The sequence below is a fragment of the Lates calcarifer genome, linkage group LG12, assembly GCF_001640805.2.
Source record: "Lates calcarifer isolate ASB-BC8 linkage group LG12, TLL_Latcal_v3, whole genome shotgun sequence".
NCBI classification, from domain to species: Eukaryota; Metazoa; Chordata; class Actinopteri; family Centropomidae; genus Lates; species Lates calcarifer.
The window spans coordinates 24833086-24857518 of record NC_066844.1 but is presented as its reverse complement, the minus strand read 5'-3'; the positions used below and the strand labels follow the sequence as shown (position 1 = coordinate 24857518).

At 41.0% G+C, this 24433-nt stretch overlaps 3 protein-coding genes across 4 annotated transcripts in view; 1 reads left to right on the top strand and 2 right to left on the bottom strand.

Moving 5' to 3' along the window:
* uba7 (ubiquitin-like modifier activating enzyme 7) overlaps positions 1-1937 on the top strand; it is a 30847-nt gene extending 28910 nt beyond the window's left edge. Inside the window, 1 exon segment of the mRNA XM_018686686.2 lies at positions 729-1937. Coding sequence (XP_018542202.1) covers positions 729-861 — 133 coding nt within the window. The 3' untranslated portion in view covers positions 862-1937.
* A 407-nt stretch (positions 1938-2344) lies between these two features.
* On the bottom strand, positions 2345-4776 carry inka1b (inka box actin regulator 1b). Of its 2 annotated transcripts, none has more exons than XM_018686695.2 (2): positions 4582-4776; positions 2345-3402 (listed from the first exon to the last, which is right to left on the bottom strand). In XM_018686695.2, exons 1-2 carry the CDS (start codon positions 4582-4584, stop codon positions 2476-2478), a joined length of 930 nt encoding a protein of 309 aa, XP_018542211.1. In that variant the 5' UTR covers positions 4585-4776; the 3' UTR covers positions 2345-2475. The 2 variants fall into 2 exon arrangements, with proteins under 2 accessions (XP_018542211.1, XP_018542212.1); XM_018686696.2 differs by lacking the exon at positions 4582-4776 and adding an exon at positions 3680-4487.
* Positions 4777-6352: 1576 nt separating this feature from the next.
* The window catches only part of gnai2b (guanine nucleotide binding protein (G protein), alpha inhibiting activity polypeptide 2b), a 40670-nt gene continuing 22589 nt past the window's right edge, over positions 6353-24433 (bottom strand). Inside the window, exons 2-9 of the mRNA XM_018686694.2 lie at positions 19515-19557; positions 17998-18139; positions 14107-14267; positions 11096-11224; positions 9214-9343; positions 8679-8832; positions 8405-8597; positions 6353-7605 (exon numbers count right to left, since the gene is read on the bottom strand). Coding sequence (XP_018542210.1) covers positions 8407-8597; positions 8679-8832; positions 9214-9343; positions 11096-11224; positions 14107-14267; positions 17998-18139; positions 19515-19557 — 950 coding nt within the window. The 3' untranslated portion in view covers positions 6353-7605; positions 8405-8406. The remainder of the gene's footprint in view (positions 7606-8404; positions 8598-8678; positions 8833-9213; positions 9344-11095; positions 11225-14106; positions 14268-17997; positions 18140-19514; positions 19558-24433) is intronic.

The window sequence follows — 24433 nt, the reverse complement described above, 5'->3', positions numbered from 1 at the left end:
TGCATGCATCACCGAACACCGATGATTGAGACCGCTCCTCCTCAGGTTTCCTCCTGTTTGTTGAGGACAAGAGTTAAAGAGTTAAATTAGTGCAAACTTTTTTTTGGCTGCATTTGAAAAACCACGCCGGTCCAGGCCTGTTCAGCACCGCAGCACATTTCATAAGCCCCTGGGGGGTGTTTGAAGTGAATCAGATGTCTCGTGCTGTGAACTCTCCTCATCAATTAAAGAACTGAGCAGAATACGCACCCTCGAGGATGATCTGATTCCAGGAGGAGGGAAAAACTGTAATGAATCAACCTTAACCTACAACGTCTATAGGTAATAAATTGAAATGCTTGATTCTAATTATTCTTAGCTTAAACCTTGCTGTGTGAGGTCCTCTTGTTGATCTTGAAACAGGCTGTGTGCTTGTCCTTCTCTGTTTTTTGACGGTTAAGTCTCAGGGGAGCTGATGCTGGTGTTGTGGTTAGATTAAGCTGCAGGCAGGAGAGGGGCAGAGTGCTGCGGACAGCAGGCCGCACATGACAAATGCCCTCTGCAGTACTCACTTCCTGTGCAGTTGTCCTGCCCTGAGCTTCCTGTGTTGAGCCAGTGAAGGGAAAACATAGAGCTTGAAAACATAGATTACATGAAAAGTCACTACAAGGGAAAGGTACTATTATTCTAAATGATAATTCATACTGTCTGCCTAGAAAAAGATTGTACCAATATACTTTTTTTTATAGTGTGTCTGATGTGGTGAGAATGGTCACCAAAGCAGACATCCCCCCACACAAGAAGATGCTGGAGTTGGTGCCTTCATTTGAGGAAGATGAGGACTGTGAGTCGGTCCCACCCATCAGGTACCTGCTGCCTTGATGCCACAGAAAGGAAGTTTCCACAACGTCCAGGTGAAAAACACTCACATGGAACTGCCTCAATGTGACAAAACAAACTTGTGACTTCATATCATTTAAAAACTGAATTTGTTGATTTAGCTTTAGCCAGTTGTTTTTTTCCATCCATTATCTGGATTTCTCTTAATTTTGCTTTACATTCCAAGTATGTTTTGAATAATTGATCATTTTTATTGTTAATTACACTTTGATTATATGAAATGAGTACTTCCACAGTTACACTGTCTAATCTGTTCCCCTGCCCTTTAACCAGGTCCCCAAAAAATACAATACAAAATGCTCAAAGGTTGATGCCCAGTTCCTCTTTTGGGCTTTTTCTTTGTCATGTTTTTATAAGCCCAAAGAGGAACCATGGGGATTGACAATGTCCTTGGTCATTACCAGAAATTTTCACCACAAAGTCTTGTTTTCTAACTGTTGGCTTTTATTTACGTATAAAATGTGCCTTTTGAGAGGTCACGCTAAGAGGTTGTGAAGATACTTGCCAAGCCATATGGATTAGATGATCTGGCGCTGGTGGGGCAGTGCTGGACTGGTTTTCGAGGTCTAATTCAGGTCAGGCTGAGCTTGATGTTGAAAGCATGCAGTCTGAACGGGCAGCTGGCACAGTGGGTACAGCGCTTTGATGATTCAGGGTGCTTTTGCCATCTGGACACAGCTGTCTTGTGTAAATCCATGATTCAAACACACATATGTACCCATCCCTCCCTCTCTGAAGACTCCCTGAGCTGGTCAGAACAGAGAAGCTGGATTCATCTTCAAGGACTTTCTTTGTCCTCAGACGGCTTTTGTGCACCTCCCTCCCTTTACCACAGCCTCACTGTTTGTTTAACTTCACACCCGCACATTAATATGTCGTTGTTAACATGCTCTGCTGTCTCAGTCGGCTATTATTGAATCATGTCGTGAGGGATCCTCTCTGTAATTATTGCTGCAACTACTTATAGACTTTTTAAATCTGTAATTTGGCAGTGATTGAAGGAGGCTGTTTGTGATTCAATTCTGTTTGAACAATAATAAAATTATGTCTATGGGGAACCGCGTTACATAATTCTACTTCACTAATACACTTCTGTTCCCTTACCATCTTTTATAGTGTTCAGTTCTCAAACATAATTTACTACGATGACCACACCCAACCTCCCATTTTTATCTAGAAAAAAGTTAAAGTTACTGAGTTTATAAAGCCTTAATATGGTTACTGTGTGGACTTTTTAATTACTGACTTGTGACGTGTACAACTGTTTTTTTAGAATTCTTTATCAGGTTGTTTTAGTCCAAAATAACTCATTTATGTCAATAGTAACCCACACAAAGTTTTATGCATCACACAGGGTTAAGAAGGATAAGAATGATGTGAGATTATCCACAAGAAACAAAGTGGCAGATGGGTAAAATAATTAGATTTAAAACACAGTTTCAGGCAGGAACAGAACACACTCTCATTAAATACACAAAAAGACATTTATTCCAGATGTATCAACATTATGGACAAAATCCAATTACGAAAATAGAACAATATTATTAATATTATTTTAATGTCTGTTAAAGGGTCAGTCCGTAGTTATAGCCTCACTCAAATGTATCCAATGATGTCATTGCATATGATGGGCTGTCGGCTGCCGGTTTTCATGAGTGCGGTGAACTGGTAAAAGTCAGTGTCCAGTTGATGCAGTCCTGTGTGAGACTGGTGAAAGAAAGGTTTGAGAGCCTGGAGTCCCACAGGGCAGGACATCCGTTTGGGAGCCTGTGCATCCCTGCTGACCCTTGTGGAGTCTGCTGGCCTTGGCCTGACCTCCACACTCTTAGACATTCCTGCCAGTCTCTTGCGCATGTTGACCAAAATGTCTTTGGCGAGGCGCCTGCCGGCACTGGGCTTCAGTTGTGCTGGTTCTGGACACTCTGGTAGGTCCATCCAGTTCTTTATAAGGTCAGCAAAGCTGTTGTCCCCCAGTACGAGGGGCTGTCTGTTCCTGCTGCGGCTCAGCAGCGATGTGGTCCAGTCCTCCGGGTCGCTGGCCTCAAATGAGGTCCAGCGCTCCAGGCAAGCGTCAGAGGTTGATTTGGGACGGATACGGGAAGAGGGTCCCCTGTTTGTGCGGAGGCACGCAGAGGAGGAGACTCGCACGTTTCTGGTCCTCCTCAGCACCACACCTTCATCTTGCCAAGAAGCCTCAGAGTAGCCTGAGTCAAAGTCCACACTCTTTTCACTGCTGGGGGAGCCCTGTGCCAGTCGATCATTCTCCTGCTCTTCCTCCTCTTCCAAGGGGCTGGCCAGGCAGCAGGCAGAGTCATACGTGCTGGCTTCACTGGCGTCAGAGACACGTAGTCGAGTGAGCCGCTCCTGCTGTGCCCTCTGTTTACAAGCCCGCGTTGCGGCAAAGGACCGAACACATGGCTCACTCAGCGGCCTCGGCCTGCCGATCTGCTTCAAGTCCTGCAGGGATCTCATCATGTACTGCATTTGGTCCCGGAGGCAGTCAGTGGAGTCTCTTAAACACAGCTACACAATGAGAAAGACACAAAAACTTAGTGGTGCAGACAGAATTTAAATAAAGTCTATACTTAAAACCAACACTTCTACAAAAACAACTTCAAGTAAGAAAAGTTGCGGTCATCTTTTGCAGCAAACTGCAGAGCAGTCGGGCTGTGCCCTAGCCGGTTTAGCCAAGGCTTGAAAAGTTCTCTGTGTTATTTCCAGAACTGGGCCAATAAGATTTTTACCAGCTGAGATCACTCTGCTGTATGACCATATAACAAGTGAAGCATTCCTGACAAACCTCAGAGCAGCTTTATGGAGACCATCCCATTGCTGTATGATCCCAGAAAATGAAAAAGTTGTGGCTCTGAGAACAGGATGCACATTTTATACTTGGAAAACGCTCCCTGCCTCCTAAAGCGAGAGGGGAAGTTTGAACAAAGTGGAGCTGAATCATGGAGGAGTGCGGAGGCTCCCATATCCTCTCTGGATTCCCCTAACTCACAGGATGTTGACTGGTTGGGATTATAAAGCAGGAAATGACAGCAACATTTTGGAATTACACAATGATCATGTATCAATTATGAATCATATTCCAGTCTTCAGATCAAGCGAAACTAGTGAAAGTGTAATCAGAGGATTTACTTTTCTAAGTTTGTACAAGCTATTATAACACTAAGTTTGTTGAGCCTCCCTGCCCTGCCAGAGTTTGGCTTGGAGTAGTAAGGACACCACAATGCCATGATGTTATCACAGCTGTGGGTGCTGAACCATTTGGCCCCTGGGGGAGACTTATCTGACGCACAGAGACATCCTCAGTGGGACTCTGCGGTCAGTCTGCCACTTTTTAAAATGCCCTGTTCTCCTTGGCTGCTTTCACACAACAGGGGAGAAGCTGATTCACACAGTTGTATACGTTTATCAAGCACAGTTGGGTTTGAATTAACTGTGACTTGGAGGGGGAGGAGGGTGGCAACACATTATAAAAAAAACCTTTCAAATAGTCTTTAAAGAGAAAAACTTTAAGAATCAGTACAAAAATGTGTACTGGTTTGTGCAAAAAAAAACAAACAAAAAAAAACACACTTAGGTGCCTCTGAGAGAGGCAGTGATCTTTGCCATCACAATCAAGCCACTGCAATGCATCAACAAAACTGTTCAAATCTATGAAATGCACGTGGGAAGAGGAAAAGAAAAACTCACCATGGCTTCTGAGTAAATGTCTGCAGTGAAGCTCAGATTCCTGTCAGTGGTCCCAGCACTTTCTAAACTCCACAAACCTCACAGCTGACCAGAGGTGGCTCTCAGTGTGTCCTCCCTCTTCTGAACCAGATGAGGCTCTGTCAGCGGACTTTGACGGCGCTGAGCTTTTCTTTGCAGCAAATCAGCGCAGCGCATCACCAAATCAGCCAATGGGAAGTCGCCTGAAACAGGATACCTCCCCTTGTAATTACAGCGGTGCGTACTGTAACTGTGGTGTCTTACTACGCTGTTGAGATTCCACATCTGGACCTGGATCATTTTCATTTAACTGTGAATAAATTATGTTTTAAAAAGTGCTTACCACGAAACTGTTTCACATCCAAAAACCATTAAACGTTGTCGATAACCGATAATTAAGACCGTGTTCGATAAATAATTACCAACTCTTAATTTTAGTTTCCTCAGGCTGTGAACATTATTGCAGTATGTTAACTGACACTTCTGCAAAAGTTCTCTTGGAGAAATGCAGAGACTCTGCAGCTCTGCATAGATGGCGCTGATCCACTGAGATCTACATGTCGCCATCTTGTGGATCGTTGTAAACAACAACCTCCCATATCACCATTCTCCATGTCTCTGAATATAAACCCTTTCACACCCTTCATTGACATACAGTCCACTCACCATTCTTCTCTTAATGGGTGTTTTGAAATGCAAACATACTGAAGGGCCCAAGTGAAATTCTCATTTCGTATGGTGATGAGCCAAGCTTTCACGACTGCACCTCCTCACCTCACCTCACCTCTTTGGATGTTTATAAGACTTTGTATTGTAATTCAGTGGTGAGAGAAAAGCCCAGGGGTTTTTTTTTATTACTTTTACTTAAATACACTTATTATTATTATTATTTTTTTTTTTACCTATGACTGATTATTATACAACAGCATTCGATTTTTACTTTTCTTTAATGAAATATTAATAACAATTTGATCTCTTTGGACGTCAAACATTTTTTGTCCATTGTGTGGTAAGGGTACAACTTTAATTAATTCAGTTTTTTATAGTGCATCACAAGCCAGAAGTATCAAGCATTTATCATTTAGACTCTCTTTATTATTCAGAATTCAGTTTTATTTATATTAGTTGGTCTCCTCTGTAAATACCTATTAACAGAAGTTATCTCAAGACCTGCTCTATATGAAAGTGCTTGAGATGACTGTTGTTGTGATATGCGCTACTACTAAATTGAATTGATTGAATTGAATAGAATTACAGAGAGAAACCCAGCAGTTCCCACCATGAGTGAGCACTAGGCGACAGTGGCAAGCTATGTAGCTTTAGCTATGGATGCGATGTATTTTATAAGTTCATTGTGTTTTTTAATATAATACCTCAATTTAAAAAGAAGCTAGTAACTCTATCTGTCAAATAAATGTAGTGAAATAAGTAATAATAAAAATATAAAGTAGCAGAAGATGGAAATAGTCGAGTAAAGAACCAGCAACAAAACATACTCAGCTCCTGTAGATCTTAAAGAGTACCTCTAAACCTGTGTGGGTTTTCTTTGTGAGACGTGAGGAATTAAACACAATCCATCACTGGTCCATTCTCACGCACTTATTCAGTGTCAGTGCATTTCTATTCCGAAATTCAGTTCTCTTTATCTTCTTTTTAGTTTATCTTCAGTTGAGTTTTGGTCCAAACTTGGAAGAACAGAATAATATGTTGTTCGAGCTTGTTCCTCTGACACACCACACTGCAGAATAAAAGATCATGTGACCAAACTTTTATTTACATTTAACAAGTGAATGACTTTTACCTTAATATTAATGAACGACTATCATCCATTTGTCTGTGTTGTGGTGCATCTCAGATCATGGGTTATGTGAACTGAAGTGGAGTAGAAATAGCCCTAATTCACACTATGAAGATAGCATGTCTCTAAAGAACAAGTGTAAACAGATATCAAGGCACAAACATATGGAGAAAAAGACTTGGAATGAAACAAATAGTGCAGAACAATCCATGTTACGAAACAGACATAACCACTTAAAAATCTTGCAGATATCTTAAAAGTGACACATAACCATTTCTTTTTTGTTTCTTTAAAGAAGTTACATAAGGAATGTTATTCAGTTTGTGGGGGATACAGGCTAATCTATGGACAGTCATGCAGAACAATGCGCTATAGTACAACTGTGAGTATTGATTCTGTGTAAACATTGTACAAAAAACATTTGCCTTTCATCCATTTCCATTCTCCATGCCTGTTTGTTTTCTTCTAAAAAATAAGCTCTGTGCAGTCAAAAGGTTCATAAAATGCCAGCGTTTGTTAACATAACTTAATGTGATTTTTATAAAAAGTTGTTTTTGTACTGTATCCTCTTATTAAACTTCAAAAGCAAATGGGGAAAATAAAACAAAACAAAAAAAAAAACTCATATCAAACAGAAATCTGAATACATAAAAAAATGAGACTGAACTAATCAGATAACTACAATTTTAACAAGTGGTTCTCAAATTCATCCTAGAAAACTTATTGAGGGAAGAGAAATGCTTTAATTTTACTGTATTTTCATTTGATGAGATGTTATTATTATGAGAAGTTTTACTTCCAACAGTTATCTTCCACAAAAGCCAGTCATCTCATGTAATTTGTAATAAATCTAATTAAAAAAAACAAACAAAAAAACAGCAGTTCTCAGGTCAGTGCCTCGACTGTTAGTGGCTCTTCTCCAATTATGAGGGTTCTTGGTAAAATATGTATGAACTTAGTATTTACTTTGTGCTCAGTATGATAGTATGAGAACCCCTGATCAAGAGCAGTAAGAAGTATATATAAAAATAATAATAACACATTAGACAGAGAATGTGATGATTGCAAATCATTGATTGTTGAAGTTCTTTCAGGTTCACCCCCACCCCCCCAGGAATCAAGTCTGTTATGGTTTTCATTATGAAAAGCAATAATCATCACATGGCTGTTGCAGTCTCTCATGCAGTCTGTGTGCGTCGGGCATCATCCTGCGTGGAAAGAAAGATGACAGCTTTATAGAGACAATTTATCCTGCTCAATCAATCTGGTCCTCTGCAATTACAGAAAATCACACACTCGATTTGAGTGAGCTTACACTGTACTTGCCAAAACACAAAAATATTTGGTTCACCCAGATCACAAAAAACATGTTTTCTCACTTATCCTAAATGTTATTGAGCCATGCAGATATTTTGGTTTTAATTGCTGTAATTTTGAGACGTCATGTTTAATTTTTGGAGGAGAATAAAATACTAATTTACTGTAGTTTTAGGTGCTCAGACAGAGGTGGGGATGTACCAAAGAAATAGTCCCATTTAGGTGGCCACTAGGTGGCATAATACGTTCAAAATGTGGTTTGCAGTATTCACATTGTGGCCTGATATAACTCTCATCTCCACATATAACTGAATGTAAGACAAGCCTCATTAGAAAGTGGATTTTGAGACTGAACTGACTTGAGAGTGCAGAACACCTGAGACTTAATGTGACCTGTCAGGTTGCACCAAAAAGCTTAAGTGTAACTGTGACCACAGTCGTTATTTTACCAGCTAAGCTCACCACAAACCATGCAAAATAAAGCCGCTAGAACCTCTCACTTTCTCACTTGTAGGACACCATTCTATGACTAATTTAGGTCTGCAAGTAGCTGTTGAATTATTAATTAATCATCCAATATTTTTCCTGATTAACTGATTATTCATGTAGTCTTTAAAAGCAGTTAACATTTGTATAAGACTGATAAAACCAACAAATGTTCCCACCCACCCGGTCATCCCTCTGTCCTACCTTTAGAAAAGACCACAGTCTTTCAGGTTGTTCTTAATAATGACGTCAGTGACGGCATCAAAGACAAACTGCACGTTCTTGGTGTCTGTGGCACAGGTGAAGTGGGTGTAGATCTCCTTTGTGTCCTTTTTCTTGTTCAGGTCCTCAAACTTGGTCTGAATGTAACTGGCTGCTTCGTCAAACTTGTTGGCCCCTGGGGAGCAACAGTTTGGAGAGATGAGGGGGTGATTTTATACGAATTCTTATGCTGTGATTTTGATTCTCCACTTCATACCTGTGTACTCTGGGAAGCAGATGGTCAGGGGGCTGCGAGTGATCTTCTCCTCAAAGAGATCCTTCTTGTTGAGGAAGAGGATGATGGAGGTCTCGGTGAACCATTTGTTGTTGCAGATAGAGTCAAACAGCTTCATGCTCTCGTGCATTCGATTCTGAGGAGAGGCAGAACTTGATCATGGTTAATGGCCTCAACTAAAGCACAACAACACATCAGATTCGCCACCAGGGGACACTGTTGTTTAATATTTCAAATGTGCAGAATAAACAGTGCAGGGGAGGTTCCTCAGAGCATCTGTTTGGCCGTTCCTCTCCTGAGCACATGCGTTAAATTCATAAGCAGTTCACGAAATTGGGGTCAAATGGTTCAAGTCACTTGAAAAATGAGCCATTATGACTTTTATTACATAATTGCACTCCGTTGGTTCAACTGTAAATGTATCGTTAAACTCCTATGAACCAGTTTTACCACCTGGAACTCACTATTATTAAGCCATAATAAGGAATGATGGGGGGAGAGATGGATTTTTCCTTACCATCTCCTCATCCTCAGCCAGCACCAGGTCGTAAGCGCTCAGCGCAACGCAAAAGATAATGGCTGTGACTCCTTCGAAACAGTGGATCCACTTCTTCCTCTCTGAGCGTTGGCCTCCCACATCAAACATTCTGCAAAGGAGATGAAGCACAAAGGAGACGTGCATATTGTGTGTTTGTGTTTTTGTGAGTGTGTACACTGGTAGGGGAAGGAGGTCACAGTGAAAGACAGTAAGGTGAAGCTGATAGAGAGCAGGTCATTGAAAGGGACATTCTCAGGAAGAATGATGGCGAAGAAGGGAGGAAGGAGAAAGTTCGGGTGACATTCCATCCCTGGATGTACATTAAGTTTTCATGAGGCTGCTTTGAGAACAAAAGCGGCGATGGAGGAGGCAGAGAGGTGTCGGTCAGATATCTGATAAAAGATTGCCGGGGTCAGTGCAGTTTACAAGAGGCAGGCTGCTATATTCAGAGCAAAGCGCCGGCTAATGGGGGAAGCTGAGCACTGTGATCGAGCTGTGAGGGTGTGAGCAAAAACCCTATAGACAGCTGAAGTGATAATAGTCTGCTGCGTCCAGGACAGCTGCCATGCTTTGATGAAACATGCAACAAATGTGAGGTTTCAGCAAAGCCACAATCTGCTTAGGTTAGCAGATGCATGAGAAGCACTATCATGATGAATCTAAATGAAACCACTGTCAAAAGATGGCATTTCACTGTATCTGTAAGTGTTTCTTTTTCGTACTTATTATGGCAAACAGGACCGAATTAGAAAAATGTGACTTTCTTCTTATTGATTGCCTCCATGTATTATTCAGGCCAAATATTGAGGCTGTTACAGAGGGTAAATATCAGAGAGTTTATCAGGAAACAGGTCACACCAGAGCCATGTGGCTGCTGCTCCTTTTTTATTAGCCATAGCTGTTTAGCTCACCACAAAGGGCTGGGTATTTTATACACTGCTCGAGACAAACCAAACTGAGATGTGTAAAAACAAGACTATATATCCCTCTATATCTCAACCATATTCTATACATTCACCTAAACTGGATCTACTTTTTTATAATGCTCACTTCTATTAAGAGCCGTATCTATACATCCATTACGATCCCACACGAGTGCTCAGGCTGGGTCAGAGCATATTTTATGTAAGATCTACAGCTCTGTGCCACAGAGGACATACTCAGATGTTAGCACTGAATAAAGCTCTGGTTTTACTGAGTGAGAGCTCAGTGGGCAGGTCTAATTTATTTATCCAGCACTCAGCGCAATCGTGATAATTAGGCTTTTAATTGCTGGTATAATTTGGCTTCTGAGTAGCTGAGTTGCACATTGCGGAGCGGGAGGGTCAGTCGCCCCTTGATAGTATTAATGTTGGAATCTAAATTAAGTCTAGCAGTTTCTGCTTTTGTTTTAGTGTTCTGAGCAGGTGTAGAGGAAGATGGTATCGCAATGTCACTACTGTATGCTGACATGAATGTATTCACCCTTCTACTTTAATATCCAAGCTAGGCTTTTACCTCACTGCTCTCCCAGGCAGCACCAAGGACAGTTACATTTTCATGTCTCGGTCTGTTGCATTTCTTGTCAGACGAAGTGACATTTGCCAGTTTATTTATGTATCACCAAATAATAGTGTAAGCAAGCAGCAGAGGTGAGTGAACACTAGGGGGTCATGTAACCACTCAGGTTATTTAATGTCAAATACGACCTCTGACTGTGGTCCAGCTGCAAAGGCAGACCTCCCTGCACTCTCATATTGGTCGCCAATGGCTGAAGCGCTTGCTTCGATAAAAAGCACACACGGTAGTCTGTTTTTCATTTACTTATTGTTCACCCGAAGTCTATTGACACTGATATCAAATCAGTGCTACTTGACCTTACTTGAAGTGCAGTTCCTTGAAAGTGAAGTGAGTCTCCACAATGCCAGTGGTCTTAACCCGGGTTCGCAGCACATCCTGCTGGGTGGGGATGTAGTCTGCTTTGGCTATCCTCTCCAGGTCATTTAGGTAACTAAAAGAGAGAGACAGAAAGAGATCAAGATCAACAACATCAACATCGAGATTAATTTGTAACCTGCAAAAAGAAGAAAAACACAAATACATGAATGCACAGATCGCTGAAGTACTTGTGGTGCATTACCATCCAAATGAGTCTGCATTTTGCTGAACTGCTTTGAACTGGAATGAACTCAATTTTGTGAACTTTCTAAGGAGTGAGTCATATTCTGGTGCATTAAAAGAGAGATTGCTAAACATCACTCGTAGCATTTCATTAGACATTTTAAGGTGCCTTTTAAGGAAATGTTCTCAGTAAAGTCCTGTAATAATTAAGTTGCACTGTGCAGGATAGACTCCAACACATCGGTCGTCAGCCTCCCAGAACCACGGCTCCAAACTGTGGCTGGGAGAAATCAGGTTTAATCAACATGAACACAGCAGCAGCAGTCACAAACAGAGGCCGGTAACAAGCTAATACCAGTTACACTTGATGCATTGTCCCATTGTTTTAGTCATAAATGAAGAGAGGCCTATAGGTAAGCTCTGACAGAGTTTGTTGCTCCACTCATCTGTTGGTGTGTTGATGCTTGATGGTCAGTGTCACTCTGTTATCGCTGGTGGCTGAATTCTGAAACCACTTCTTACAGCAGCATATTTCTTTTGTTGTTGTGGCACATGTATTTCAGTGGTGAAATACACTGAGTATTTCATGAGTGTATCCATTAAATTGGTTTTTACAGTATGTCTTCCTCTTGGTTGTAGGGGTTTCTCATCGCAGACTCAGGGCTCTAGTCGAGAGTGATATTGTGTATTGTGTAATGTAAACATGGCTGCCATCTTGCATGTAGCACATTCAAATTATTATTTGTCTGTTCTGTCCTCACTGAAAAATGCATGCAAGATAATGTAAACAATCATCCACATTTATTGTTTAGCTTCTATATACATGTATTTACTGCTGCTTGTTTGGCTAAGCTACATGGCATTTCTGATAAATTAAGTTAATTATTATCAGATGACACAGCCTGCTGGGATCAGGTGCTTTTGCTGTTTTTGTTTCCATTTGTCCATTTAAGTTCACTACATATTATCTCTCTCACCACAGACGTACGTAATACCCGCTGTAAGGCTGTGTGTCTAATGCAGTTTTTTGGGGATACATTTTTCATCATCACTCTGGTCTCTGATGTGCTGAGCTCGGTGTATATTTGCGGGGAGGAGAGATGAGGTCAGAGCATGGATGCCAAGTATCAACTCCTCACCTACTCTGTATTCACACAATAAATCCCCATGTGAAATAGCTGACTGAAATGTCTATGCGAGACCCCTAAGGGATTACCACCAGACCCACTAGTACTATGTACTGTCTTTAGTGGGAGGATTTCTATGGTAACATGCATATTCTTTTCTAATTTGCTCTATTTTAGTGAATTTGATGTATGGTATTAGTGAAAAACATGATTACTTGTTGTTCCTTCTGTGTTCTATTTAAACACTACATCAAGGGCTGTGGGATCAATTTGTGCAGGTGATTTCCCTCTTAAGAGCAAGACTGCAGGCGGCTTTTGTTACTTGTGAGCGCAGCCTTGAGAGTATGCAAAAATGCTGAAGAGAACATAGCAAAACAGAGATGTGTGTTAAAATTCACAAAAAGGAAAAAGACTGGAACATTTCTTTCATTTTTTCTCCTTGTGGTTCTCCATTAACCACTCTCCTTTCCCACTTTCTGTCCATCCCCTTCTCTGTTCTCCGACAGACTGCTGGTCAGTAGGGGAGTGTGGAAGCATCTTCACCATGCTTGACACAGCTTGCCCCACTTACACAAGCATTGCATCATCATCTAAGGCCAGCTGGGAACTTCAGTGGTCCAGCCATCCTACGCTTCACAGACAGAAAGAGATATATATCCAGCATTTCATTTGTACAGATCGCGACATTCATGCATGTCACGTCTGCAGGATGATAATAATTAATGAGCTGAAAAAAAAACCTGGCGGACTTATTGAAGTGAATAAAAACATGATAAATGATTAAACAAACGTTTTCCCGTCTCATCGTAGAAGCCGTTGCAAAATATTCCAGATAGGATGAGAAGTTGTTATGAACATATCATACAAAGCAACATTTCTGATTTTTGTTTAACACTGCCAGAAAATAAATCAACAAAGGGGTAACTGGGGAGTTTTATTATCACAGCTATTAATTCACATAGTTCACTTGGATGAAGTTATTTGAAGTAAACACAATTTTTTGAGTCTAATTTTTTTCATCCTTCAAGACAAACTATTCTCTGCTCTGCTCATCAGGTTACAATATTAACCAATCAAACCCAGAGAGGGAGTAATAATCACTAAATTGAAGTTATTGGACTATTTTTCCAGTGTCAAGCCCCCTAGAGAAGACAAAGGCATATGAGAGAGGTCGACAGGACTACATCATTAGATCCATCACAACTCCAACAGCATCTCTAAAGGCGGTAATATTGGACAGGCCTTAATATGACACCAACATGACAGTAATCAGCACAGCCATCATCAGCAAATGCACACAAACACCAAAATATCTCAGACTGTAACTTTCTCAAGCTGTAAAATATTACTAAAGTGCAGTGTATCAGCTTCAGTTTATGCAGAGTTATTTTCAAATATGAATTACAAGCAGGTGTGCAGGATTAGAAAAAGAGCACATTCATCAGGTGGCTGTGAGGCCACATTTACATTTATAGTGGGTTAACGCTGGCAGGAAAAGACTGCGTATTGATTGATGTACAAGCACAGGAGGATATGTGGCGACAGCGCTGATAGAGACAGTCTGGATATTACAAAAGAGAGCAGAATTTGCACAGGGCTGGGAAGTGTAGGAGCTCTGCAGGAGTGATAGTAAGTGCGCACTCACTATGCTGCCGAGTCGTTGAGCTGGTACTCTCGCGACCTTGCAAAGCAACTCTGTATGCCGCCGTCACCCCACAATCGCCTGATCACGTTGGCCAGGTCATCGGGAAGCACTCCCTGCTCTTCGGCAGCTGCGGACAGGGCAAAGAGCTGCTGGGCATCGTCCTGCGGGGGGCGATAAGGACACAGGACAGGACTGTAACAATGAGATCGTCACGGCCAAAACATACACCGACAGGCCTCAAGATTAAAACTGCTAACTGATTTGTTGTGGCTGATTGGAGTAAAAGCAAACTGTTAACTGTAAAAACTGAACAACAGAGATATAAGTAGAATACATAGAATAGATGAATGATATTTGTCAGGTACAGCAGAGCAAACATTAGCTGACTTGTGTGTCACCTGTGTGGCTGAATGAGAAACAGCCTCCTGAGAATGATCAACAGACAGTGAAGAATCTTCTCTGCCACTAGTTCAGGTTTTGGACGCATAATGCAAAACAAATAATTAAGTCATGGTTGCTGCATCTCTAAACTACTGCCAAGGAAGCAAAGGTTATGATAGTAGCAATATAATGTGATGATATCACTGAAACCTATGATAAGTCAATGCCAGCCAATCTGGGCTGAGCACGTCTAAGATAGGTGAGATATGTCGGTGTGACTGAAGGTAACAGCATGTACTGTAACAGACTGCCGTTTGATTTCCTGTTGTTTGGCACCTTGACGTGACTTGTGTCTCTCAGTTCTCCATTTTCCTGTTGGCACAAAATCAACCATCTTCTCTGAGCTTTACTTACAGTGAGTGATATGATAAAAAAACACAAAAAAGTGGTAATTAATCCCTGATCCTCTCTGTGCTTTTGTATGTATCATCGCTGCTGTGGTTCTGTGGTATCCGGCTGGAGGAGGGGCTGTTTCTTTGTCTACAAGGAGTCTGAATATGTGTGTAGTCATCATTAAAAAGAAAGAAATGATTCACAATGACAAATACATTTCACAGTTTTGTCTGGAAACATATCTTAATGTGTCACATTTGAGGAGAAATACGTTTTTGTCTCAACCTGCCTCCCTGTCCTGCAGCCACTACATCTATGCACCTATTGTGGATAGTCATGTTCTCATATTTTTAATGGATTCTCCTCAGCCGATTGATGTTTATTTACTTGAGCATCAATCACCACTTAATATACTTTAATCTGAGGAAGATAACAGTCTTGTAGGCTGAGTTTTTGTGTCTGCATTCCAATGTTTGAAATAGACAAATTGTTTTATTGTTGTTTAATAATGTGTTTTATTGTCACAGTATTTTGTTGCAGGGGTTATGACACTGACTAGTGAGCTTGCACACCACCAAGGGAACAGATGCTTTTTTTTTTTTTTTTTAAGTTCAATTGTTGGATTATAGGTGATTTATACTGCAGTGAATCTCTGGGAATGTGATACATTTGCTGGAACCTATCCTGCTCCCTCAACCAAACTAAACAGCAAATAGCCTGGATAATGTGTAAGTGTGCACGTTTCAGCTTCACGTACGTTTTTGTGTTTGTGCATGTGGATGCGCACACCTGCACAATCTGTGTGTGTGTGTCCTTTTCTACAGGGCTGCTGTGTGCAAGTATGGGCAGGCTAGCACACTAATTGCCATGTGTGGGAGTCTGTGAGAGTATCGTCACGTACACACAGCCATTTGACAGATCTATCCGTGAGAGAGAGAGAGAGAGGAAAAAAAAACATCTAATGACCACAGCAGAGTCCTCAATCCTTCTATTACAGCTTCAGTTACTGAACACATAGGCTGGCTCCACTGTAAAATCACACACTCCCCCACAGGAATGAGTTCAGACACTGTTAGACCTCAGTGGCAGCTTGTTCATAGGCTGATAAGTGTTCATAGGGTGCAGCAGACTGGATCTGTGCCTGAAGCTGTGACTTGTTGTTGTTGATGGTGGTGCATGTCTTTATGCGTTTGTATTTGCAGGGTTTAATGAATACTCTGATGAGCTTTGTGAGTGTGTGTTAATTAGGGCCGCTGGAGCTGCTAATGATTATTTTTATTATTGATTAATCAAACTGTTTTGATCTCTGGATGACTTTTTAATGCTTTCAGCTGACTCGTTGTGTAACAAGAAAAAGGTTGTAAATATGTTTATAATGGTCACATACATGATACATTTAGGGACATGTGTAAGCTCCAGCTGTTCGTTCTAATATAACGTTGTATATTGGATGTAGCCTACTTGTTCATATTTTCAAACAGTATTTTTCCACTTTTAACACAAAACTAAAGCTATCTTGGGTCACGCTGGCTGTGTTTACTGGAATGTAAACTTCCCTATAGCTAGATGGCAGATGCACTTGTTGTAAACACCCTAAACTAATGTAGTTTGTTGATTAAATGTGCCTTGGAAATGACTCCTGCTTTCTACTTTACGTAGCAAGCTAGTTAGCCAGACATGCTAATATTTGCATCTTAAATTAAAGCAAATAAAAACTGTTTAATCCATTCCTTACGCTTTTACTCTGGCAATGTTTGGTTTAGGAAAGGCTGAATAAAAGATACTTCTCTCCACTCATCAAACACAGACAACAAAGCTCAACAGACCTGCTGTGCCTGGGTACAGTGGCTAAGCAATGACTGGATAATTTGGAGGGTTCAGGGGTGAATGATCACTTGGAAGTTGAGGGATGTAATGTTAGTCTAGACAAACAGATGGAACAAACAGGCGAAGTAGACATAAAATGATAAATTGAAGTTGTTTAAAAAACAGAAACCAGACAATTCAGGGACACCTGTGCGGTCCTCCTGTAACAGGCGGTAACCTTCAAAACAAGGAATTCATTTGTCATTGCTGAAGCTGCAGCAAGCACCTGGAAAACTAAACGTGCTTTTAAAATGTGTCCTGCCAGCACTTGTGAATAAATCTTGTGGCCTGTCTGCTGGTGCTGCTGCTGCTGCGGGTATCAGGCACACTTTCAGCCTCTTCTCTGTCTATTACAACTTTGATGAGATCAAAGATGGAGGAGGTGAAGTCTGTAACACAAGAACCGTTTCCCTGCAGGCTAGAGATGATCAGAGAAGCAGTACACCCTGTTTCCACTTGTACTACCAATCACAGTTTTACCACAGATAAAAAGGCTCCTGTGAACAGGTGACTGTTGAAATCACATGGTCCCAGATTTGTCTGAAACACTAGCACATGTGTTATTGACTTAACACGAATTGCTGAGAGGAGACATGATATGAGAAACAGACCTTGCTTCCCAGAGGCATCACAGCCTTGAAATAATCATTGTTCACTGGTTTCTACTATTGGATTAGAATGTGAGGGAATTAAATGTTTGTGATAAGAGATAATGGGCAGCCAAGGTTTTCCTCCTCATTATTTTGAGACAGAAGGAGAGTGAAAGGAACACAGTGAGTTCTGTGGAAGCAAAGGTAAACTATTGTGATTTCAATTCTGGAGCAAGTAAAGTGTTAAGGACTACGCCAGATACACAACAGCAAGATGCTGTTGATAAAACCGGCTTTGTTTTGTTGTGGCCTGAGGGAGATCCTCATCTGTCCACAGTTAGTATGGCCAGCTGAATTCACCATTCTCACACAGTGATGATGGCTTTCAGGCTGGACGGCTGTCTGCTCTCACCCTCATAAAACCACAGATTTCCAATAACTATCTCTGCATATTTGCATTGGTATAATATTTGAAGGTATATATACGCCATCATCTATGTTTAAAGCTTGTATCTTGTGCAGGCTCTCTTTAACCTGCGCTTACATCATCTGATGTAAGATTAGAGGATGAAAGTAATGCATGATATATATATAGAAATGCCATGCCATTACAAATACAGTGTTTTTGAGTGTTTGTTTGAGTGTTGTGTGTGTGTCTTACCACTCTGGCAGGGTTGCTGTAGTCTATCTTGAGACTAGCCATGGCTTTAACAATGGCCATAATAGACTGGATGGTATTACTGTAAACCACTGCTCGGTACTGCTTACACTCATCTTCTGAGTAGCCATCTTCATGGATGATCCTGAGAATATCAAGAAACATGCAACATTTATGAAAATGTACACATTAAACCTGCATCGACAGATTTTTTTCCAGCACTTGGGGACTAAATAATCCAGTATGTTGACGAGCCGGTGACATTCCTAAACATTACACTGAGCATAAAATAACATTATACTGCTATAAGTTAAGTGATATATGAACAGTAAAACTTAACTGGTGTGTTTTGAGGCACACATTGGGTGTTGAAGCTGGAAAGCAACTTTCAATCCCTAACTTGTCTACCAAGAAGCACATAGTGTATACTCCTCACATCTATCATGCCAGCATGCTGTGTAGGATGATGCAGTGGGGTTAACTCGCATTGGAACTGCCTCAACTCTGCAGCATCCATTTGATGCAGTATCCTGCGTTTACCTCTTGCAGTATTATCACCCTCGACCTTAGAGTGGGGAAACTAAGTGTCTGCATGTACAAGTGTCCATCCTATCATGAGATGCATTCACCCAGACTTGAGCAGACTGTAGAGGGAAGTGCAGACAGAGTAAACTGAGACGACCTCACATTGATTCATAATAATTAATGTGGCCTGCTGCCTTTGACAGTGCGTTGGTATAAATGATAATGAACATTCGTAATTTAGCAAACACACAGTTGCCTAATTTTTATGATGTTTCAAGAAAGCAGTTGTGTCTCCTTTTCTCTTCCATAATACAGTGTTTACACAGGATGCTTCGATGTGTAATGTTACATAATTGGCCGGTGTTGTGAGTGTTTCTGTCTTACAGGCTGATTTATCTGTACGCCTGTACGTGTTAATAACCTGGCTTCAAAAAGCGACAGACTGTTCCTGCTCCAAGCTCATAAAAAATGGATTCAATGCCTGGCTAGCCCAGAGGAATGTGAATAATTAAGCCATTTAGGGTCCGGTGTATGTGTATGTGTGTGTGTGTGTTTGTGCATGTGCGTTGTTTGTGTGCGTTCTGATTGGTACACAGGCATTACAACATCCTCTGCACTCAGAAAGTCCTCACTCTATTCCCGTGCTAGGAGCAGTAAAAGACAATAACAGACAGGAGAGGCCATGACACCCCCCAAAAACCAGATAGAAACCAAGTCAAATTTATCTTATCTAACAATGACATGGTTACTATTGTAAACTACTGAGCTCAAACTTCTGATTTAATCTGCCTCGTGGTCAGTGTCTGAGCTAAACAAAGAAGACAAGAACAGGAGAGGAGAATCATTTTAAACACAGATTCGGTCAAGATAGTTTACAGTAAATAATGTTTCATCCAACACACTAACCAAGTTTCAGTGAGGTGGAGAATCCATGTTAAGAGAACAGGACAAAGGATTAAAAATAAGGTAATATAAAGATTGTTTTTGTAACTCACTTCATCTGCTTTACAATGGTGCTCTTCCCAGACTCCCCAGCACCTGTTGGAACAGTAAAAGATTACAGGTTACAAAAGGAACTTCCACAACATATTGCTGTTGTCTTTGTGGGCGGAAATAAAGTTGAACATGAGCTGTTTCTGCTTTGAAAACACGAGCGACCCAGTGATGACCTTACACTAACATCCCATTTTGTCCTCTGGGTTGTCTGGTTTGTTTATGTTTCCATTTTCGAGGACATAATGTACAGATACGCACGATGAATTCCCCAATTCATCCCAATGTTTGCTTTTCAATCTGGTAGAAGAGGGGTGCAGGAAAGAGGGATAATTTCATGGCTATTGATTATTTAGTGTTTCATGGCAGCAAAATGATTTTACACGGTGAGTACATTATGAAAGAGGATCGTTTAGATTCATTTGCATCCATTTTTTAAAAAATAGATTTATATGCTTTTCACTCTCTGGGCAGCCAGTGGTTTCTGTTCCCTTCAGTGCTGTCTGCAAATCACCTTGCAGACATTTAAGGTAGGAAACCAATCACAGTGAACTATTCACAACCCATCATTTTGTCTAACTTATCATCTCATAGCAATGTAGCTGTAGGCTACTGTAGAACCATCTCCACCAGATTTGGAGAATTGAAGAGTCAGCCTAACAACAGCAACCATTTAAATGCATGTATCTGCTCCCACTTGTGGCACAGCAGCACAATAAGATGATGAGAACAATGAGAGAACAAAATGCTTGTTGTGATTGATTACCAAGTTTTTTAGTTGCTGCAATTTAAAGGGTCCCTGTGGAGTTTTTGGCCACTGGCAGCACAATGTGCTCCATGTTTTTATGAGTGGATTACCATTTTGTGTGTACGAGGATGCACAACACACACAATCCACCAGCCTGATATGAACAATGAATCTAGAAAAATCTAAAAATGTATGATACAATCTGAAAAAAGGAGGGAAATAGTGGAAATGAGCAGAAACCACCAGTATAGTTACGTAACTGTAATCGCAAGACACACTAAAGGCCTAAATAGCAAGAAAAGTCCTAGTTCTGTAGATTAAAAATAAAGAATTAAAGATCCATTAAGGATTAAAAATTAAGAGCATTAGTGCTGAGACGGCCAAGCAAAAAAAAAAAGAAAGTGCCATACAGTAGCAAAATCGTCATACACACAATTTATATGTCAGCACTAAACTGTTCACTGTTTCTTGACGAATAATCCTACTGTTCTGAATTATGAATACAGCAGGCTGCGCTTCAACACCATTGTAATCTTGTTGAAATGAATAAGCTTTGAGTCTTTGGCACGTCCATTGTGCTGTCAGGACCATGCCACCATGCACTGTCCCATCACGCCACCTGACCCAGCCCTGCCAAATAACATTAGCCTGACAGAGCAAGTGGGAGCAGCAGTGCTCCCCCCCTTCACGCTGTCAACATTCATCATATTCACACACATCCGGCACTTTCCTGAGAGAGAGAGGAGGGAACCCAGGGCGAAGGGATGAGTGTACAAGAAATGTCTGGGGCTACGTTTGCCACCATACAAGCTGTCACTCATGTCTCTCTGCTAGACAGGCACAAAGGAGAGAGGTAGCTGGATTGATCTCCAGGTGTTCCTGCTCCAGGTATACACACAAAAAACAAGATGTATTTATATTTAACAAAATTAACACTATATTACACTGTGATTTTTTTTTATTGTTGCCACGATTTTTAGGTTCATTTCTCTCTTATCCTTTTTTGTTCCTGAGTTACACCTGAATTAAACCAGAAGCAGAAACTTTTAATCTTATTTAAAGCTGATAAAGACAAAATTATGTAACTAGGCTACTGCTTCTATTCAGTCATCATCCTATCTCTAGAAAAACACAATGTTTTTGATATTGTGATAGTTAAACCTCTTCTTTTAGTCTACCATTTACTTCTAAAGTGGAACACGAAAGTTTGCCTTCAGCAACATAAACATGCACAGATAATATGCATACAACATCAGCTCTATAGACGATTGTTCAAAAATGTCCTGTCTAAGAGGCAGGTGTTGGAAAGTGGAATATCAGTCTCTCTGTGGACACACACATGCATGAAGGTCACCTTTCTCACTCCAGAATAAAACTCATCCATTAATATTTCAAGCCCAGAGGGAGGTGAACACTTGTGAACAGCAGTGAAAAAAAGAAGAGAGCATCTTCATTCCTCATGCTCAAGGTGTTTTAGGAGAAATGGGCAGTGTTGTTGTTGTTGCTGCTTCAGGGGGAAAACTTTTGAATTTTACAATATCAGGGCATCTTATTGCAGCAGACTAAACAGTGCTATATAAACAACATTGCTGTTAATTCATCCTGAGGGTGGAACTGGTCACAAATCAAAATAAATGGCATGAAATATCTCTATTAGTCTGTGTTATAATGACAAAAATACATTTGAAAATAAATTTGACACACACACACACACACACACACACACACACTACTGTAGCTTGAGTGATAATAAGAAAATGACACACCTATCCGTAGCCTTCTGAACACATAAGGGAGATGTGTTGAGAGAAAGTTGGCAAACATTGTCACTAATCAAATTATTCATCATAACAAACAAGCAGAACGTTAATTTATCCTGATGGGATGCCACCAAACTCCTGTCTCATTGTTGAATCAGGAACAGCCATTGCTGACAGCCAATACAATACTTAATCATCAGGAGACAAAGAGCTGTTGCACAGGATTAATCAATTGCCACTGAGCGGGATATTAACACAGTTTTATGTGCTGATAAAATACTGGATGCATAATTGATTTCCACCACTGCCTCACGTGAAGCTAAAATATTTACTATAGCAGTTGTAGTTCTAGTATATCGGTGAAGATCCACCCAGAAGAGAGCATCAAATAACGTTGATAAAGACATTTAGTTCTGCTATTACAGATTCATCTGCAGTATATTCTAACTGAGCAGATGTATCTATTGCACATGAAGCACTCTGTTTCTACAGAGCTAGGGCAGTAATGAGGACCGATCAGTATTACAAAGACCTCTCTGTGTGCTGTGCTGGCAGAGCAGACAAGCTCTTTCTTTTTAGTGCCATTACAAGAGAAGCAGAATCACTTTTTGGCAATGAGAGGACGATGCCACCCCCTCTTTCTGCTTCTTCAACCCCAACTATTCATAGCTGTTCCCCTCTGTTAGTTTTCAGGGAGTACCAGAACACACAAGGACAATAACAACATGATTTGTGGCATGAGGATCACAAGTGGCCGGGCTACAGAAAACAGAGACGCTCTGCTCAAAGCATCCATCCAGTGCTCTCACAGGCCCACTCACACTGATGACAACTTGGCAATCCACGGCCGATGACACAAAGTATCCATTCATGGACCGACAAGGTGCCCTGATCTTGGCAAACACACAAGAATCGACGCAGCAGCCCCCACCCGGATCTACACCTGAGCTATACTCAAGGCCAGTGAGTCGGTGGGTGTTTTCTCTAATATAGTGCCAACAAATTTGTTGATCACTTGATGTGTAATTTAAGAGATTTATAAACACAATTTGGATTTTAAAGCTTTTTATCTGGCAAAAATGTCAAATATTTACTGTTTGGTTTCAGCTCCTCAGAAGTGAGAATTTGCTGCATAAGTCAAAAAGTTTAGTTTGGACAGTTAGCTAACCAAAACAAACAATATTAAGATGTTTCTGCCACCTTCAATACAATTGATGGGACTATGGTGAAAGTCCATGGGATTAGAAAGGAAAAAATACAGAAATATTCATAGAAAATACTATCATTGTCAACATTAACGCGTTAACGCTCACTGATCATCCATAAATTTTAACGCGTTTTTTTAAAAACGCAAAATTACGTCAATTTTGAGCACAACTTCCTCCCATAATTCCAGCGCGAGCGTTTACCGTTCGGGGTGAAAGGTTAAACGCAAACGCACTTACCGCGATGAGTGAGGAGACGTCCACAGGTGTGCTTCCCGGAAATTTTCGTTTTAAAACGCTTCCAGGTACAAGTTTCGATAAAAACGAAGTTGTGTGTACACGGTGCGGTGATGAACTGTTTTCCCACCGACTCAAAGCGAGTCTGAAGTACCGTCTTCTGTTAGCAAAGATGCTAGCACCGAGACTGGATGTAGCTGCGTTCGTCAGACTACGCTGGGAAAGTTCAGCCAGGACAGGTCTGTCAACAAAATGACAACAACCAAGCTAACTGATGCTAAATGGATCGCCACAGACTGAAGACCTATCAACGTTGTTGAGGACCAAGGACCTCCGTGCATCATCCAGACAGCATCAGGTAACACACCACACATGACACCTTCAAGGGGAGCTGTTGACATTAGAATTCATGAGGCACTAAATACAAGTAAAGTACTAGTATTTTATTGTGTTTACTCAGTTATCAATTGACAGCTCTAGTCATAATGTAATGTAGTAGTAATGCATCTGTGACACCTGACTTCTTGTGGTCTGTATTTGATTCATATGCTTTAATTATGTGCTTGAGGCCAAGGTAAGTCATATTATAATCTGGAGTATAGCTTGCTGAAAATAGCTCCCTACAACAGGGAGGAGGCCAAAACTGCTCTGGTGTAGCTCACAGGGAACAGATTCCATTTAGAAAAGCTGAGACAGTGACAGTACCACCTTAACCCTGTTTGGCGTGAAGATACTGAGCGAAGAGAAACCACAATTTATCCAGCAAGCACTAAAAAGACAAAGGAAGAAAAGCATTTAATCACACTTTAAAACAGAATGAGACTGAGGACAATATGGAGGACAGCTTGAGAAGAGAAAGCGCTGTAATTAACAGGCAGTTAAAGAAGAAGACAGATGGGAGGCGTTGGGAGTAGAGGTGGACAACATGGACGAGAGTGACAAACGAGCAGGGGACGGAGGAGGAGGATGAC